The following is a 17,764-nucleotide window of genomic DNA, read 5'->3' on the forward strand; positions in this document are numbered from 1 at the left end:
TAGGTTTGATGGGCTGCCAATCACCCCTCTGTTTGAGAATCTCTAAGATATCTGCGAAGGAGATATCTGAGGGTGACCGTGGGGAATCTTCTGAATCATCAAAGTCAGTGTCTAAAGTGATGGATTTCTGAGGGGAGTCCAGATGTTTCCTCTTGCTTAGCCTCTTCCAAGGGACCTCCTCAGTGGAAGCTTCTGGTGAGGTCTCGGAAGAGTAGGGATCACCCAATGGGGCTTCCTGAGGCTCTGAGCCTCTACACTTTTGTGCAGCCAGGAGTTCCTTCTCATCGGAGCTGGGGGGGCCTTTGATGCCATGAGGACAGCATTGTCCCCACGGACAACCACTTTATCAGGACCAGCAGCTTCAACCCCTAATGCACCGGTGTCTACTTCATCACAGCCAGAGGTATGTGCCGAACTCACCTGCGCCGAAGTGCCAAAAGACAAAGTGGGACCCAAAAGATTGGTTCGACTATCCTCCCCAGACTCTACCGGTAAGTGTCGGTCCCTAAAACTACTCGGTCAGCACCAAAGCAGTCAGAGATCAGATCCAGAAGTCCTGGAGCAGGTCTCGGTACTGATGGCTCCACTATCATCAGTTCCAAGCATTCCATCTTTGAAGCCTTGATTCTGATTGGAGGAGGAACAGATATGGGGAAGGAAGGTTGGACGCTTCCGAAGCTCAAAGGGTCAGCCCAGACAAAAGCCTGGCCAACGCCGGTGCCTGCAGATGCCTCTGCACCACACGATCCACATCCATGTCTGATAGGCTTCTTAAAGACCAAGAGGATGGAGCTGAAGAAGCTACAGATTGCAATATTGGAGATTTCAGAATGGGAGATACTGGCTCCAGTACCAAGGAGGGCCTCCTCATTGTGATAGCCATCGGCTCCGAAGTCAGTGGTACTGAGGTTGAAGGTCTGTCAGATTTCGACTTACTAGATGACGGAGATTTTTCCGGCCCTGAAGATCTAGTATTGGAAGATCTTTTAAAAGGTTTAGACGGCTTGGCATGAGCTGTATGACCTTGTTCCAACAATTCTTGAAAGGAAGATTTAAATCAAGACCCTGACTATCAACTTGTTCTTCCTTTCTTGTAGTACTTGGAAACTAAAGGGGTGGCAGATAGAACATTTCCTGTAGATGTAATGGACCTAAACAATACACACAATCCATTTGCCCATCAGTAATAGACATTTTCTGTCCACATTTAGGGCATTTATTAAACCCTGAAGGCTTAGACTGTTTAGCCTCCTTGTCTTTTCTTGTTGAGACATCTTAAAAAGATAACAAGAAATGTTCTGTCCACACAAACACACAGTAAAGCGCTCTCTAATTTAAATGAGCTTATAACAAAAAATTTGCCTTCTAACTTAAACAGGCTACAAGAAAAAAATATATAATAGTAACAAACAATATTATGAATAAATTTAAATGGCTAAATATATACACAAGTCTAATATTTTCTGTGATCTGTAAATATGTAGTAAAAAAGTGGTTGCAGCAATCAAGCCAAATTATAGTCATTGTCTTCAAGAAACCATTACTTATTGCAGTTGATTTTACTCTCTTTTGCACTCATCATTTGCCGTCTGAGCCTGACTCTTGTCTTAGCTGTAGACTACTGATGGTTTTGTAACTATACTTAGCCGTTATGGTGGCTCTCAAGCCAAATCATACTAGGTTGATCTGGTGGCACCCAAGCCACACCATTAGCACTAAGCTGTTATTGTGGTACCAAGCCAAGTTGGTAGTCAATGCTTAATATTTCTGTCAATTGTTGCTGAACATTTACTGACCTTTTTACCTTTCATTTATTGATATTGTATGTAAATAATTGTAACTGTTGTACTTTCATTCACTGTTCATCCTGTTCTAACATACAGATCCTTCCTACAAATTCATTTTCATTAGCATTCCCTATTTCACATAGCACTAAACATCCCAAAGTCACAGTTTACTTTCTGCAATCCTTCCACTTGTTCAGTACCAATATCTCTTTAGCTGAATGGCAGACAATCACAATACGGATATATACACTCTCACAGCTACATATTTCTTTATTTTCAACTTTCATTCTTTTCTTTAATGCCACCATCTTAAACCCCCATTACCTCAGCTGTTTTTCCAAAAAGTACATATAAATCTGCTTTTAGGACTCCAAGGTGCAAGCCAATGTTCTGATTAGGCGTCCCCTCACTCATTCTGCTGTCTATACTTACCAAGTTTTGTATGCAATTAAGCAAGCATATCTGTGTCTAATTTACTACCTCCCTTATTCTTTGTCTATCACCAACATTAAAGCATCTTACGTACAAAGAGAAATAAAGCCTTAAAATATCAGGACTTGCAAGCAAAACCGAGAGCCATGTGGAGGAAAGATACCCAGACAGTTCCAATAGTAGTAGGAGAAACAAGACTAATAATTAAATATGCTATCAATAAATGTAACCTCATATGAACTACAGGATGAAGCAATTCTGGGCACATTGCGGGTGGTGAGAATAGTACTCTTGGCTAAAATCAAAGACTGAAACAATAATGATTTCATAAAATGTAATTATGCCCTGTCCTAGCAATGGGGTTCACTTCTATAAAGTGATGTAGAAAACATAAGGATTCAGAGAAACTAAACTAGAAATAATATTTTTGCAGGAAGATTTTTCCACAGTCACAGATACTTGCTTAATGAAGCTTTTACATTACAACTCCTCTTCAGCTCAATCCAGTTCTTGCACCATGGATATTTGCTGCACTATCTTTTGTTTTCTGTGGCATAGCCACTGCATCTTTTTGACTTTCTTTCAACCTCTTTTTAAAAGCAGGAAATGGCTTTGGGGGCATTCTCTTGATTGGTCTTTTTTAAGTAGTAGGATTCTCTGAAGATGCACAGCTGCTGCTTCATTCTAACAAAGCCCTGGTTACTATTTCTCCACTGGAAACTCCACAATCCTTCTGCACTTGGTTTCCACTACAGGAAAGTGTTGACACTGCCAGGGAAAAAGATCAGTATACTAAAGGGTCAGCTCAGGTTGGACCGTTTGGAGACAAAGCCAGAGAAGCAAGATTGCATTGGTTTGGACATGTGCTGAGGAGGGATGCTGGATATATTGGGAAAAGGATGCTAAGGATGCAGCTGTCAGGGAAGAGGAAAAGAGGAAGGCCTGAGATAAGGTTTATGGATGTGGTGAGAGAGGACATGCAGGTGGTTGGTGTGATACAGCAAGATGCAGAGGACAGGAAGAAATGGAAACAGATGATCTGCTGTGGCGACCTCTAATGGGAACAGCCGAAAGAAGAAGATATACCAAAAGAATAAACACAAGACTGAAATTACATGCATAAACAGATTTTTTTTTACTTACAATGGTTTTATGAAGAATCTTTTTATTATACTTGTTCAGTTCGAAGGTCTCCTGAAAGTCCAGGTTAGTTGATGCCAAGGAAACTGTAAGATTTACTCCACCAACATATGACAAGATGGCATATTCAGCAAGGGCCTGCAGTGCTACACATGTATCCTGAAAAAAATGCCAATATTTAAAGCAAGCAACTTAAAAGTTAAAACATGAAATATGCAAACAAATTTTAATGATTGTTTACAAACCTAATAAACAGAAATCATAAAGCTGAAGAAAGACAAGTCTTAGAGATCACTTAAATCCACTTCAGTAGTAACCTGAAAGCACACATTCTAGTACATGAGAATACAATAAAAGTGAAAAGAACGAAACCACCCAGACTTCTTAGTTTTACTACACGGTTATTTCATTTAGGATCATAGGATCTTAGGAGGTTATTAGTCTAATGGTCCTGGGGCCTTTACAAGCCTAGAGTTTATCCCCAAAATAAAAATTCAGTCAGCGCCTGTCGCCTTTGTCAATAAGGGACAATAGTCGAACCCCTGGGACAAATTTATGGTTTCCCATCCACTCATCAACGTTACACCTGAACAGGGTCAGCGAGGTACTCTGATGTGTATGGCAAGTCAAACCTGTCTCTCCAGCAGGTTTTGTTGATGTCGCATATTAGATTTAGGCCTTTCGAGCAGATAATGCATGAGGAGTTAGACTTACAGATATGGAGCATCTCTAGTAGGGCAGGGTCCGAGATGGCCTTGTAGACACAGATCACCTCTGAGTAATCTGTACGATACCAAGTAGAATGATCACAATTTGAGGCTGTCTGCATAGGACAGGTGTTGGAGGCCATGGATTCTGTTTGTGAGGTATTTCTGTGGCCTTTCCAGTTGTTGCAGGTATTTGGAGAGGTACATACCAAATGAAGTGTTATAATCAATTATTGCACTAATGAGGGAGGAGTACTTCCTTTTTTCTGGGTACAATCTCTTTACTTATGAGATGAGCCAAGCAAAAGGCTTTTCTGACCACTACTGTTACATGATGGTCGAATGTGAGATTGTTGTCAACTTGTGTACACAGGTCTCTCACCACAAGCTGTGTGCTTAGGGGGTTGCCGTTGATGTGGTAATCAGTATTGGCCATGTTTTTGCTGAATAGTATGATAATACATTTTTTTTTGTGTTTTTTAACTTAAGGCCATGACTTTAGCACCAGTCATTTGTTGTTGTGAGACCTTCTTGCAGTATGTTAACATAATTTGGGGAGTCAATGACAGCACCCAACTTACAGTCGTCTGCAAACTTGGTCAGCCACAGACCTTTTGTCATTGCCTGGACCTCTGAGAAGTAGATGCCAAATAGTAGGGGTCCCAGGACAGATCCCTGGGGAGCACCAGTAGTGAAAGGTCTGCTATCGAAGGTGGAGGCACCTATTTTGACCTTGTGGGTCCTACTGTTGAGCCAGGTGGCCACCCACCTGATGAGACAGGGATTTATGTCAAGCTGTGTTAACTTTTAGATGATGCCTGAGTGGGGGACTGTATAAAAAAGCTTTGGCCAGGTCAAGGTAAACTGTAAGTATGGGCTTTCCCTCATCCATGGCCTTGGTGACAGTCTCAAAGAAGTCAACCAGGTTCAACAGGCAAAATCTGCCCTTGATGAATCAGAACTGGGGGGGGGGGGGTCAAGTGATTGGAGATTGCCTATATCCTTGTTTATGAGATCCATAATAATAAGCAACATAGCTTTACAGCTCAGACTTGTTAAGCTAATGGGGCAATAGTTTCCTGAGTCAGTACTGGCACTACCTTTGAGCAAGGGGATGCGAATGGCAGTTCTGCACTCTCCTGGAATGAAGCCTGTACTTAGGTTGAATACGGTGCTCACTGGCAAAGCTATTTCTTGCTGGAGATGGTGCAGAATATAGCCTGGGACACTATCAGGTCCCATGGAAGCTGTGTTCTTTGGCTTGGATAGGGTCTCTAACACGACCTATGGAGATGTGAGGTGTGGGACAAGTATTGGGGATGTCAAATGGGCCTTTGGGGGGACAGGGAGATTAAGTTTGCTCTGAACATATCTGCTAGCAGGTTGGCTAATTCAACAGGATCAGTGTAAATGGTACCGTTAAGTACTACTTTGTAACAAACCTGGGCTTTGCCATGGAGGTTCCTGACATAAATGAAGAAGGCTTTGTGATTTCCTTTTGTTTCAGAGGCTCGTATGATTCATAATTAGCTTTGGAGGTTTTCACTAGTGATCTAATTTGCTTGTCAAGGCTAAGGAAGCAGTTTTTTCCAATTTAAACTTTGTTCCTTTTTACCCTTGGGCAACAGTTTCTTCCTTTTGTTGTAAAGCCTGTTGAAAGAAGATGTCCACCAGACAGGTTTGTGTTTCCTTGAGGAGCAGGTTTTAGTATGATGTTTTAATTTTAAGTAATAATTTAGGGCAGGAAGCAAACCTTTTATTTAATTTCTTTTTGTGAGGTTTAGAATAGATCAACTGCTTGTGAATTGTGGAAGGTGTAACTTTCTGTGAATGTCTTTAAAATTGTTTTCAGTCATATTCACAGTCCGATACATCTATGGGATAAGCTTGCCTGGTGAGGAAGATAAAAGTATAAATGGTAGGTTCTCTTCTTATTCACTAATTAAAATAATATTCTGTCATTCATCTGTCATTAAAGACCTCCTGGATGACATATGTCACCTTGGACAGCAGAAGTGTAGTGAATTCTCAAGTTTTATAGCATTTTCAGTCATCTCTGATTCAAAATTGAAAAAGAAGAATTTATTATTTAACCTCTGAGTGAACTACTACATCTATACACAGAGCACATCAGCTTATATCTTTCCTGCCTAAAGAGTTCATATTTTAGTTTTTTTTTAATTAAGATCAGCTCTTATTTGAGTTATTTTATCACAAAATATGTTAAAAATTCAGAGCTGTAATATAAAATGTTTTAATGTTCAGAAGCATTTTTTAAGTGACAACTGACAAAGACCGTGTCAGTGCTTTTTAAAATCTCATCAGACTTGCAACATGGTTACAACTAAGCTACTGTATAAGAAAATTGACAAGCTGACAAATTTCCCATGTAGAATTTCTGAAGATATGAACACTTCAAAGCTGACAAAAAAACTTTCCTCAAAAAACACAAAAACTGGAGTAAAACAGCAAATTAAAACTGCCAGTACCAAAACCTTGATCCAGCAAAAAAAAAAAAAAAAAAAAAAAAAAAAAAATTCAAAAGTCAGAACTTTTGTACTCACAAATTAAACGGATTTAATCAAACTCAAACATGCAGCAGAACTGTTATCAATTTATGTAACAGATGAGCATGAAATAACATTAAAGATGCAGCAATGAAATCAGACACCCTAGGCAGTACAACCATTTAAAGCCCATGTCTTAACGAACCTTTAAGAAAAGGGTCTATACTAGTACATCGAAGTATTACTACTTTGAATGTACTAACCTCGAACCCTTTGCATTGAACGCTAAATATAGCGAAGCTGCAGAATATCAAATACTTTCCTAGGGAAAGTATTCAGTGGGCCGATTCTACAGCTTCGCTATTTCCTCGACTGTGGAGGGAAGGTTACGGACTGGGTTAAGGTAAGTGTGTGAACGAAGGTGAGTGTGCGATAGGGACTTTAGGGTTAGGGAGCGGGTAAGGTGAGTGTGCGATAGGGACTTTAGGGTTAGGGAGCAGGTAAGGTGAGTGTGCGATAGGGACTTTAGGGTTAGGGAGCGGGTAAGGTGAGTGTGCGGTATTTACAGACCTTAGGGTTAGGGTTGGGTTAAGGTAAGTGGATAGCTAGTAGTGTATGTATGGTTTAGTGTAGGGTTTTGTTAAGTGTATGTGTGTGGATTATGTATTTTGGTGTGCTTGTGTTGTGTGTATGTTTGCTGGAACAGTGAATTTTTTCCCTGGGAAAAAATTTGTTGTTCTGAGTGTTTGGTGTTGTGGAGTTTCGAGTGAAATGGTTCAATATTAGAACACTCGATGTAGTAATACTTCGATGTTCTAATACAGACCCTAAGAAAATACTAGCTGTCACGCATGAGCAGAAGACAGCAGGTTTAAACTCAACAACATCCTTAGTTATCCAAACACAATGGCAGCCTTCTCTGTACTGAATTTCTTACAGACTCCTTCATGGTGACCTGAGTCTAGCCTTCCGAGCCATGAAAGATCACATCCTTCTTGACCTTCTGTTCCTTCACAGAACAAATAGTCCCTTAAATACCTGGTAAAAGAAACTAAACCTTCATAAACATTAATAGGGCACACTGGTATAGTCATATTCCAATCTATTACCTACTTTTGAAACAAATTTCTAGGACATGTCAAGCTGAGTAGCACCCAGACACCTTCAAGGTAAACCTAGATAACTGGATGGGCAACCTAAGATTCTCCCCTGACCTATCTTGTGTTGGCCTCTGAGACTGAAAGGAACTTTTGAATATTTATTTATTTTACATTTGTTGACCGGGCTAGTCTAGCTGGAGACATGTCCATTTTCAGTAGAGGCCCGGGGAGAAAAGCTCCAAGAATAATACAGATTTTCTTTACAAAGTTAAAAACATGAGTTATACAGATAATAGAGATAGCAATATTACAAAAAAAGTTTTTTTTTTTTTTTTTTTTTTATTCAATAGTACAAATTGGTGTTACCATGGTCATTTTGTAAGGTACAGAGTAGAATTAACATGGTCATTTTGTAAGAGACTGAGGTATGATGTAGATATATACTTGTAAGATATATGCAATAATGCAGTTTATGGATACATAAAAGGGAGCTAATAAGGGATGAGGTGGGATAAGTGAATATGAGAAGATTTAGTCAGGGTTAGTACAGGTACATAGCCAGTGATTGTTAAGGTAGAGTTTCAAATTCCTTTTGAAAAGTGAGAGAGAAGTTTGAGATGTGATTTCAGAGGGAAGTTTATTCCAAAGTTTTCCTACAGAGTTAGAGAACAACGACTCACCTGCTGTGTTGTTGGGTTTAGTAGTATTGATCAGTAGTTTGTTAGAGGAGCGTAGAGATGTGAGGTTTTTATAAGGTGTAATGAGGCTAGAGAGTACTGGGATATTGTTAGGTAGATATAGAGTCGTATGGGCTATTATAAGCTGGTAATATTGAAGCTGATTAAGAAATTCAAGCCAGTTTAATTGTTTAAGATTTAGACAGTGATGGATTCTGTAAGGAGAGCCTGTAGCAAATCTAGCAATATTATTATAGGAAGTAGTTAGTTTCCTGATGTTGTTCTTTGAGAGATTAGTATAAATGGGAGAGGCGTAAAGCAGGGTGGATATTAGGTGGGTTCTTGCTATAGCAGTCTTAGCTGCTGGTGTAAGATAAGGTTTAATTCTATAGAGGGATCCCAGTTTTTTGTTGAATGACTTTACTGTAGTGTTTATGTGAGTATCAAAGTTTAGATTGTTGTCTATTGTTATTCCTAGAAGTTTAGTGGTAGGGTCAGGAGAGATAAGAGTACCACTGCTAGAAGTGAGACTGAAAGGTAAAGATGTGGACTTTTGGGTTGGTGAGAAGAGTAGCAGTTTAGTTTTTTTGGGATTCAGAAGGAGGCAGCGTTGAGAAAATCATAGTTCAACAGTGTTGAATAATTTTTGGGTAAGAGACTGTAGTTTACTTTGAGAAGAGGCTGAGCAGATTATGGTAGAATCATCTGCATATTGAATGCAGGTGGAATAAGGAATGGCTGTTTGCAGGTCATTAATGAAGATGGAAAATAAGAGTGGGCCTAATATAGATCCTTGGGGGACACCGAGAGAGATAGGAAGGTGATCGGATAGTTTATTTTTCCAGAGTACAGCCTGGTGACGATTATCAAGGTAAGATGTAAACCAGTTCAAGGCAAGAGGATTGAGTGAGAGAGTATTCAGTGTATGGAGTAGTAGTTGGTGGTTAACCATGTCAAAAGCTTTGGATAGGTCAATGAAGACTGCAGATGAAAGACAATTATTGTTACGATTATTGTTGATGCTGTTTGTGAATGATAGCAGTGCAGTGGTGGTATTATGGAAAGGTCTGAAGCCATGTTGACAGTTAGCGAGTAGGTTGTTCTGGAGAAGGTGGTTGAGTAGTTGTTTATGGATGCATTTTTCCATAATTTTTGCGATAGGGGAAAGTAAAGCTATGGGGCGAAAGTTAGAAAAGTCATTGGAGCTCCCACCTTTGTGTAGTGGGATGATGTGTGAAATTTTCCATATTGAAGGGACAGTTCCTTCACTTATTGTTCTATTTATCAGAATAGAAATAGGGTAGGCAATGGCTTTAGCTCCTTTTGCAAGAATTCTGCTGGGAGTTTGTCAGCTGAGGGGGTGGTAGGTTTTAACTTATGTAGAAGAGAGGAAATGTAGGAGATAGATACTGGTTGGAGGTGAAATAGAGGAGGTGGATTTGTAGAGGAAGTGGACAGATTAGAAGTGTTAGGAGATAGGTGGCTAGCTAGAGTTTGGATGGTATCAGTGAAGAAAGAGTTAAAGGCATTTGCTGTTTGTGTGGGATTCTCAGGGTTAGAGCCTAGTGGGTTAGGTGTTATTAGTTGGCCTGGGTAAAGAAGATTATTAATAGAAGTCCAAAATTTTTTAGGTTCTTTGAGAGAGGTTTGTTGTAGCTGAAGATAAAAATTATTTTTCTCTAAAAGTATGGCTTTTTTGGTATTGTTTTTATGTTCTCTAAAGGTTTGGCGGTCTGTTGCATTCTTAGTTGGACGCCATTTTGCCCAGGATTTGTTTCTGAGTTGGATTTTTTGTTTAGTATTGTTAGTGAGCCAATGGGCTGGTTTAGCTTTAATTCTAATAGAGCGAATTGGAGCATGGTGATCCAGGGTGGCTAAGAATGTGGAGTTAAAGTATTCCACTGCTTCATTTAGAGGGAGATATTTTAATGGTATCCAATTACATTGTTTTAGTTCTGTTTGGAAAAGTTCTGGGTTAAATTCCTTTTTAGAGCGTATTGTTCTGAGTGTGTTAGGGAATATTATGTTGGTTTTATGTCTGATAATATATGTAAGTGAGTAGTCACTTATGTCATCTGGAAGGGTTCCTGTTGTGTAGGATTGCTGAGGATTATTAGTAAGTATCCAATCCAAGGTACTTTCTTTGTTATTGAGTCTATTAGTTCTGGTAGGGGAGTTTATAAGTTGTGAGAAGCCATACAGGTTAATGTGGGTAGAGGGATTAGTATTAGTACAGGAATTCCAATCTATATTAAAGTCGCCGAGGACCATGGTTTCTTGCGGGAGATTAATAGAAAGCCAGTTGAGGATATGCTCTAGTATATTACTGTTATTTACTGGGGGGGAAGATAAACACAGATAATATTGATGGTTTTACTTGTGTTTACATGAAGTTTACAGATTATTATTTCTGCAGAAGAGCCTATAGGTAAGTTAGGATGTAAGGTGCTGACTTGTAGCTCTGTTTTATAGAGGATTGCCACACCCCCTCCCTTTTTGGAAGTACGGTCAAGTCTGAAGATATTGTAGCCAGGTGGGGTAATTTCATTATCTTTAATGGTGGGTTTTAGCCATGTTTCTGATAAACATAGGATATCAAATGGTTGAGATTGTAATAGGGCTTGTACCTGTGCAATTTTATTGCAAATACTTGTATGTTTAGATGTGCTATTGAGAGTGAGTTGGTAGGTTTGTTAGGTGTTTGGATTTTAGTTATGTTTTGTTTGTTGTTTGCATTAATAGGGGAATAGATTGGGCCAAGGTTGGGGTGAATGTCTCCATCTAATAGTGAGTGGGGGAGTGTTAAAATGTTAGGCTGTTGCAGTTTACAATAGAAGTCAAATAGTTTTCTAGTTTTTAGGTTAGAGTATTTAATGTGTTGTAGTCTGTGATATTTGGCTAGTAGGTAGTTGGGTTTGAAAATGAGGTTTAGGAGGTTGTGAGAGAAAGGTATTGTTGGTGTTGAGGTGTGTTTTGATGGGAAGGGAAGAGTATAGTGGAGTGAATGTTCATAGGAGGTATAGAGATAGGTGATTGTTAGAGGAGGTATTAAAAAGACCCAAATAATTAAATATATTTTGTGGGGGGTAGTTGGTGTAGTAATTTTAGAGGGTGTAGAGGTTGAGAAAAGTGGGAGGTAGGTGTTAAAAGCCTAGAGGAGATATAGTATTAGCTTTGTTGTTAGGAAAAGGAAGGATGAGAGTTAGTTGTAAATGGGTGCGGTGAGAAAAAGGAGGTAGCTAGTGTTAATTATGTGTTATGTGTGATAGGTGTAGAGATTGGAGGGTGTGGCCTCAGGAGGAATAAATGTAGGAGTACTGGGGGCGGGTGAGAATTGGGGGCAGGGTAGGGGAGCGGAGTGAGCCCGCAGGGTGAACAGAGCGGGTAGAGACAAAAAGAGAGGACTACCAAGGAAGGCAATCAGTGAAATATGACAAATTCAGCAGGTAAGTTTGGAGGATCTGGAAGATGGAGTGGGAGAGTGTGGAAGAAAGTCAAGAGGCTAGTAGGAAGAGATCCAGGCTATGAAAGGAATAGATTAAAGCAGGGCTGAGGGAAGAAAAGTGATTTAGAAGGAAGTGTCTAGAGGGGGTTAGAAGTACTGGAAAGGCTGGGAAGACTAGGGAAAGCGGAGATGAAGTGAAAGAAAAAACAAGCAGAGGGTGGGGGGTATGGCTGCTGGCTGCTATGGCAGTTTAAAAAGGACACCTAACAAGTATCACAAGATTAACCTATACATCTAGTAGAAGATACAATATTATATGACATACTATTTTATTTTAGCTTGCCATTCAATCCAGGGGGTACTTTTGTTACCCAGGTGAGGAGATACACAGGCAGGCTGAGGTAGGTGAGTAGAGCTAGTGTTAGGAGTCCAGGAGGGCACAACCCAAGGTACAGTTTTCTGTTTCTGCACTTTATAGTGTGCTAGTGCTAATTTAAATACTCTTCTGTGTTGTCTGATTGGCCTGTGTTCTCTGGTTTGTTCTTTAATATGGCTTATTGGCAAAGCCTGTAAAGGTCTGAAGATGGATTAGCCAGTTCCTATCTATGCATGTACGAATCACATTTGTGATTACTTGTAAATCAGTTTATAAACCCAGGTATCAAACATTGTTTTTTTTTCTGATCCTGTACAAGCTGGTACTCAGGAGAGGTGCCCCATACACCTCATTCTTCTTATGGTACTGTTAAAAGTAACCAATCAAATTGGAGCAATTAAGTCATATACAAAGTGCCTCAATAAATGAATGAATGAATCAATCTAGCATAACATACCACCATAAAAACTTGGTGATTCCACTAAAATATAGTAAAAAATAATAATTATTAATAGTAAATTAACACAAACAAAGACTTTGAAAAGGAATGACTTCAAAATGCATTTAATATTTAAAACATCATTCAAACCAGGGGAAAGTATTAGCATCCAGCATTAATTGCTAATATTCCTTTTTTTCAAAATCAAAGTGAACTCAGGACTAATCCCCAATACCTCTGGGAAGTACAGTTTTCTGTTTCTGCACTTTATAGTGTGCTAGTGCTAATTTAAATACTCTTCTGTGTTGTTTGATTGGCCTGTGTTTTCTGGTTTGTTCTTTAAACTCAGGGTGTCTGTGGCTCTGTTCTTCTGGGCTGCCACTACACAAGGACACCTGAAGATATTTAATTGAATTTGACCTTAGAACAAAACCCATTGCATCTGGGAAGTGCTGGATATTCCACAGCAGAGTTGTGCATCAAGTGGTTCTGTTAAAAAAAATATGAAGTGATGCCATCTCGGACACATATATAATGTACTAGGATTACAACTTTATCTAAATAGGCACAGTCAAGCATTCCTGCAGATGACTGAGCATAACTGGGGATGAATGAATGCAGTTGCGTTCATCAAAGAACACTTGCATAGAGCCATATCACTCAAGGTTGCATTTCCCTCTTGCTGTAGGCATATTGTTTACTTTCTCTTTCATAACTTTTGACAGCTTTATGCCTTTTCAGCCCATGTCTAATATTTGCTGTGATCTGTAAATATGTAGTAAAACTGTGGTTACAGCAATCAAGCCAAATTATACTCATTGTCTTCAAGAAACCATTACTTATTGCAGTCAATTTTACTCTGTTTTGCACTCATCATTTGCTGTCTGAGCCTGAGTCTAGTAGCTGTACACTACTGATGGTTTTGTAACTGTACTTAGTCATTATGATGGCTCTCCAGCCAAATCATACTAGGTTGATCTGGTGGCACCCAAGCCACACCATTAGCACTAAGCTGTTATTGTGGTACCAAGCCAAGTTGGTAGCCAATGCTTAGTGTTTCTGTCAATTGTTGCTAAACATTTACTGACATTTTTACCTTTCATTTATTGATACTGTATGTATATAACTGTAACTGTGGTACTTTCACTCACTGTTCACCCTGTTCTAACATACAGATCCTTCCTACAAATTCATTTTCATTAGCATTCCCTATTTCACATAGCACTAAACATCCCAAAGTCACAGTTTACTTTCTGCAATCCTTCCACTTGTTCAGTACCAATATCTCTTTAGCTGACTGGCAGCCAATCACAATACGGATATATACACTCTCACAGCTACATATTTCTTTATTTTCAATTTCATTCTTTTCTTTAATGCCACCATCTTAAATCCCCATTACCTCAGCTGTTTTTCCAAAAAGTACATATAAATCTGCTTTTAGGACTCCAAGGTGCAAGCCAATGTTCTGATTAGGTGTCCCCCACTCATTCTGCTGTCTATACTTACCAAGTTTTGTATGCAAGTAAGCAAGCATATCTGCGTCTATTTTACTACCTCCCTTATTCTTTTTCTACCACCAATGATTAAAGCAGCTTAAGTACAAAGAGACACAAAGCCTTAAAATATCAGGATTTGAAGAAAAACCGAGCCATGTGGAGGAAAGATACCCAGACAGTTCCAATAGCAGTAGGAGAAACATGACTAATAATTAAATATGCTATCAATAAATGTAACCTCATATGAACTACACAATGAAGCAATTCTGGGCACATTGTGGGTGCTGAGAATAGTACTCTTGGCTAAAATCAAAGACTGAAGCAATAATGATTTCATAAAATTTAATTATGCCCTGTCCTAGCAATGGGGTCCATTTCTATCAATTGATGTAGAAAACAGAAGGATTCAGAAAAACTAAACTAAAAATAATATTTTTGCAGGAAGGTTTTTCCACAGTCACAGATACTTGCTTAATGAAGCTTTTACATTACAACTCCTCTTCAGCTCAATCCAGCTCTTGCATCATGGATATTTGCTTCACTATCTCTTGTTTTCTGTGGCATAGCCACTGCATCTTTTTGCCTTTCTTTCAACCTCTTTTTAAAAGCAGGAAATGGATTTGGGGGCATTCTCTTGCTTGGTCTTTTTTAAGTAGTAGGATTCTCTGAAGATGCACAACTGCTGCTTCATTCTAACAAAGCCCTGGTTACTATTTCTCCACTGGAAACTCCTCAATCCTTCTGCACTTGGTTTCCACTACAGGAAAGTGTTGACACTACCAGGGAAAAAGACCTTAAATGTTACAGGCTACAACAGCTTTAGTTTCAGTCACCCCAACACATTTTTTTGATGCACAGTCTCTTTCTATTTGTATGCCTAGAAAAGTCATTTTTTATGAACACTCTAGTATTCCCAAGTTTGAATGCCTAGCTTTTTTGCCATAATTTGGACAAATAGTAGTTGCCCAAGTTCCATTTACATTTAACAGTTGCTGATCATAGAACAGGCTGACTTACTGGCATATGGGTAATACTGCTCTGCTTCCTTCCGCCTTGCAGTATGTCAAAGCTCAGAATTCCTCTTACTGTCTTGTCCTTGATTGGGAAGAACCAATCCATGGTCACATTCACAGACAGGACCCTTTCACTTTTCTAGGGTCTAAAAGGAAGAGCACATGAAACACAGGAATTGTGAACACCTACTATACCACACATACCACTTGCTTAGAACTAGTTGTAAGCACTAGATATTCTATAAATTGCTACAGCACTCAACTTTCCTTACTAAGTAAAGAGGAAAACAGTTCTAGTACTTAAATAAACAAGCACCTATCCAGGTAAGTCTAGGGGTCAGCTCCCGATGTTTTCTCCTGTCCACCTGGTGAATCTGGGCATTTTGGGGCAATGTAGCAATTGCTCATGTACACAGACAACCCTCTCCTCCTACCACCCAACACTACAACTTGTGAGAGATGCACTTATATAGCCAAGCTGGAATCCAAGCTCTCTCCAGCCAACACTGGACTAGTCAGTCAAGAGGAGAAGGTTAACACCCGCACCACACCATGCACAACACAGAGTCCTTCTAAACCTACACCACCAAAACACACACCTACATTCGTGGTGGCTAATAAAAATCTGCCCAAGCAACAGAGACCTCCGCCACCCCCTAACACAACCCAAGCGACACACAGCTCACAAAACCAGTGTGCCACACAACCTTAGACCCTAAGGCAAAACAACATACCCAACACACTAGTCATAGGTGACTCTATAGTCAGGCACACTGATGTCCCACTCACCAGGCTGAAAAAGGAGAAAATTACAGTCAGCTGCCTGTCGGGTGTCAGGATCCACCACATAACACACGCATTCAGGTCACTCCACAAGTACAAATGTGACTCTTTCATTGTCCATGTTTGGAGTGAATGACCTGAAACGTACCTCTCTGGACTACATGAAAAGAGATATGGAGGAGCTCTCGGACTTTGTACCCCAGGCAGGTATGACCTTAGCCCTGAGTAGCATCCGACCATCCCCCAGAATGATACCACAGTACAAGGATAAAATGATTGACTTCAACAATTGGCTCAGTTTCTGGTGTCATTCTAAGGGGATCCAGTATCTGTCTGCCTGGTATGACATGACTGACAGACCATGATGCTTTGCCAGAGACGGCCTGCACCTGTCACCCTTGGAATTCCGGATACTGGCTAAGGCTCTTGCTACCCCATACTGCCTTTTTAGGCAGGGTTCAAATGACAAAATTACCACCGTAACACGAACAAGCAAGCAAAATCTGAGGGTAATGCTACTTAATGTTAGAAGTGCAATCCTCAAAATGCACTCACTCGTGGCACCCCTCAAAATGGAGAACATCGACACTTGTGCAGTGACAGAGACCTGGTTCAAGGCTTCAGAGAGCACCCCTGTCATACCAGGCTACAATTCATACCACACCTTTCAGACACCTAACCTGGACCAAAACACTAAATGCGGAGGCGTGTCCATATTCACCAAGGATATCCACACCTCCAGGCTAGTTTCCCAACATAATGCATCCAAAACATCCAAGATCCTCCAGGTGCAACTAACACTAGGCAAGACTGCAATTCAAATTGGAGTTTGCTACATATCTCCCACCATGCCCCATGATTCCCACTCCACTTTTCTTAACATACTGGAAAGTATTAAGGTACAACTAAATGCTCTAACACTGCGTGACTTCAACTACCCCATTAACTGGGGAAACTACTCATGTACCAACACATTTGTTCAACAATTCTTGGAAATCATAAATTCCAATGCCTTAGATCAAACCATATCCATACCTCCACCAGGGGCAACAATATCCTAGACCTGGTCATTACCAACATGGGCAACCGATGCTCCACACCAGAGGTCAGCTCCTCGCTGGTCAGATCCAACCATAAGCTGATCACCCTAGACATCCAAATCCTGCCCCAACCCCCATTAAGGTAACCACCTTAAAAACTTCTCCAAAGCCAACTTCATGCTTCTCAAGACAGAAGTGGCAAACTTCACAACACCCATGCAGATGGAAAGTAGAAGTACGACTGCTGAATCTTACACCAATGCACTGTATGAACACATACACAAGAGCATGGATGGTGCCATCCCAAATAGAACCAAGACACTCTCCTCCAAAAAAAGGAAGCCAATCTGGTGGTCCCCTGCTATAAACAAACTCTACAACAAAAGGAAGAAACTGTTGCAAAAAGAGTAAAATCCCAAGATTGGAAAAACTCCCTTGTAAGCTTCAGTAAGAAGCTGAGATCCCTCATAAGATCCTCCAAAGCTAGTTATGAAAACAAAATCACCACAGATTCTAATGACAACCACAAGGCATTCTATAGTTATGTCAAGAATCTCAATGGCAACACTCAAATCAGCTTCGAGTTACAGCACAATGGCACTAAATATACAGATCCAACTGATATTGCCAACATCCTGGCAGATAGGTTCAGTGCAAACTTCACCCCCTAAAGTGCCCATCTCAATACCAGAAAAATACCAAGTCCCAGTAATCACGGCTGCACAGGTAAAAACCCCACTCTCCAAAGCCAAGAATACAGCATCCAGGGGACCAGACTACATCCCGGGCTCTATTCTGCACGAACTACAAAACGAACTG

General features: G+C 40.1%; 1 protein-coding gene across 1 annotated transcript in view; it reads right to left on the reverse strand.

Annotated features, from left to right (window-relative positions):
- Nucleotides 1–17,764, reverse strand: part of CPAMD8 (C3 and PZP like alpha-2-macroglobulin domain containing 8) — a 7,231,600-nt gene that overhangs the window by 1,435,075 nt on the left and 5,778,761 nt on the right. Inside the window, exon 30 of the mRNA XM_044054766.1 lies at nt 3,363–3,518. Within this exon, the coding sequence (XP_043910701.1) occupies nt 3,363–3,518 (156 nt within the window). The remainder of the gene's footprint in view (nt 1–3,362; nt 3,519–17,764) is intronic.

Source organism: Protopterus annectens, chromosome 13.part0 (assembly GCF_019279795.1).
Source record: "Protopterus annectens isolate FY-2018-M chromosome 13.part0, PAN1.0, whole genome shotgun sequence".
Classification (NCBI taxonomy): Eukaryota; Metazoa; Chordata; order Ceratodontiformes; family Protopteridae; genus Protopterus; species Protopterus annectens.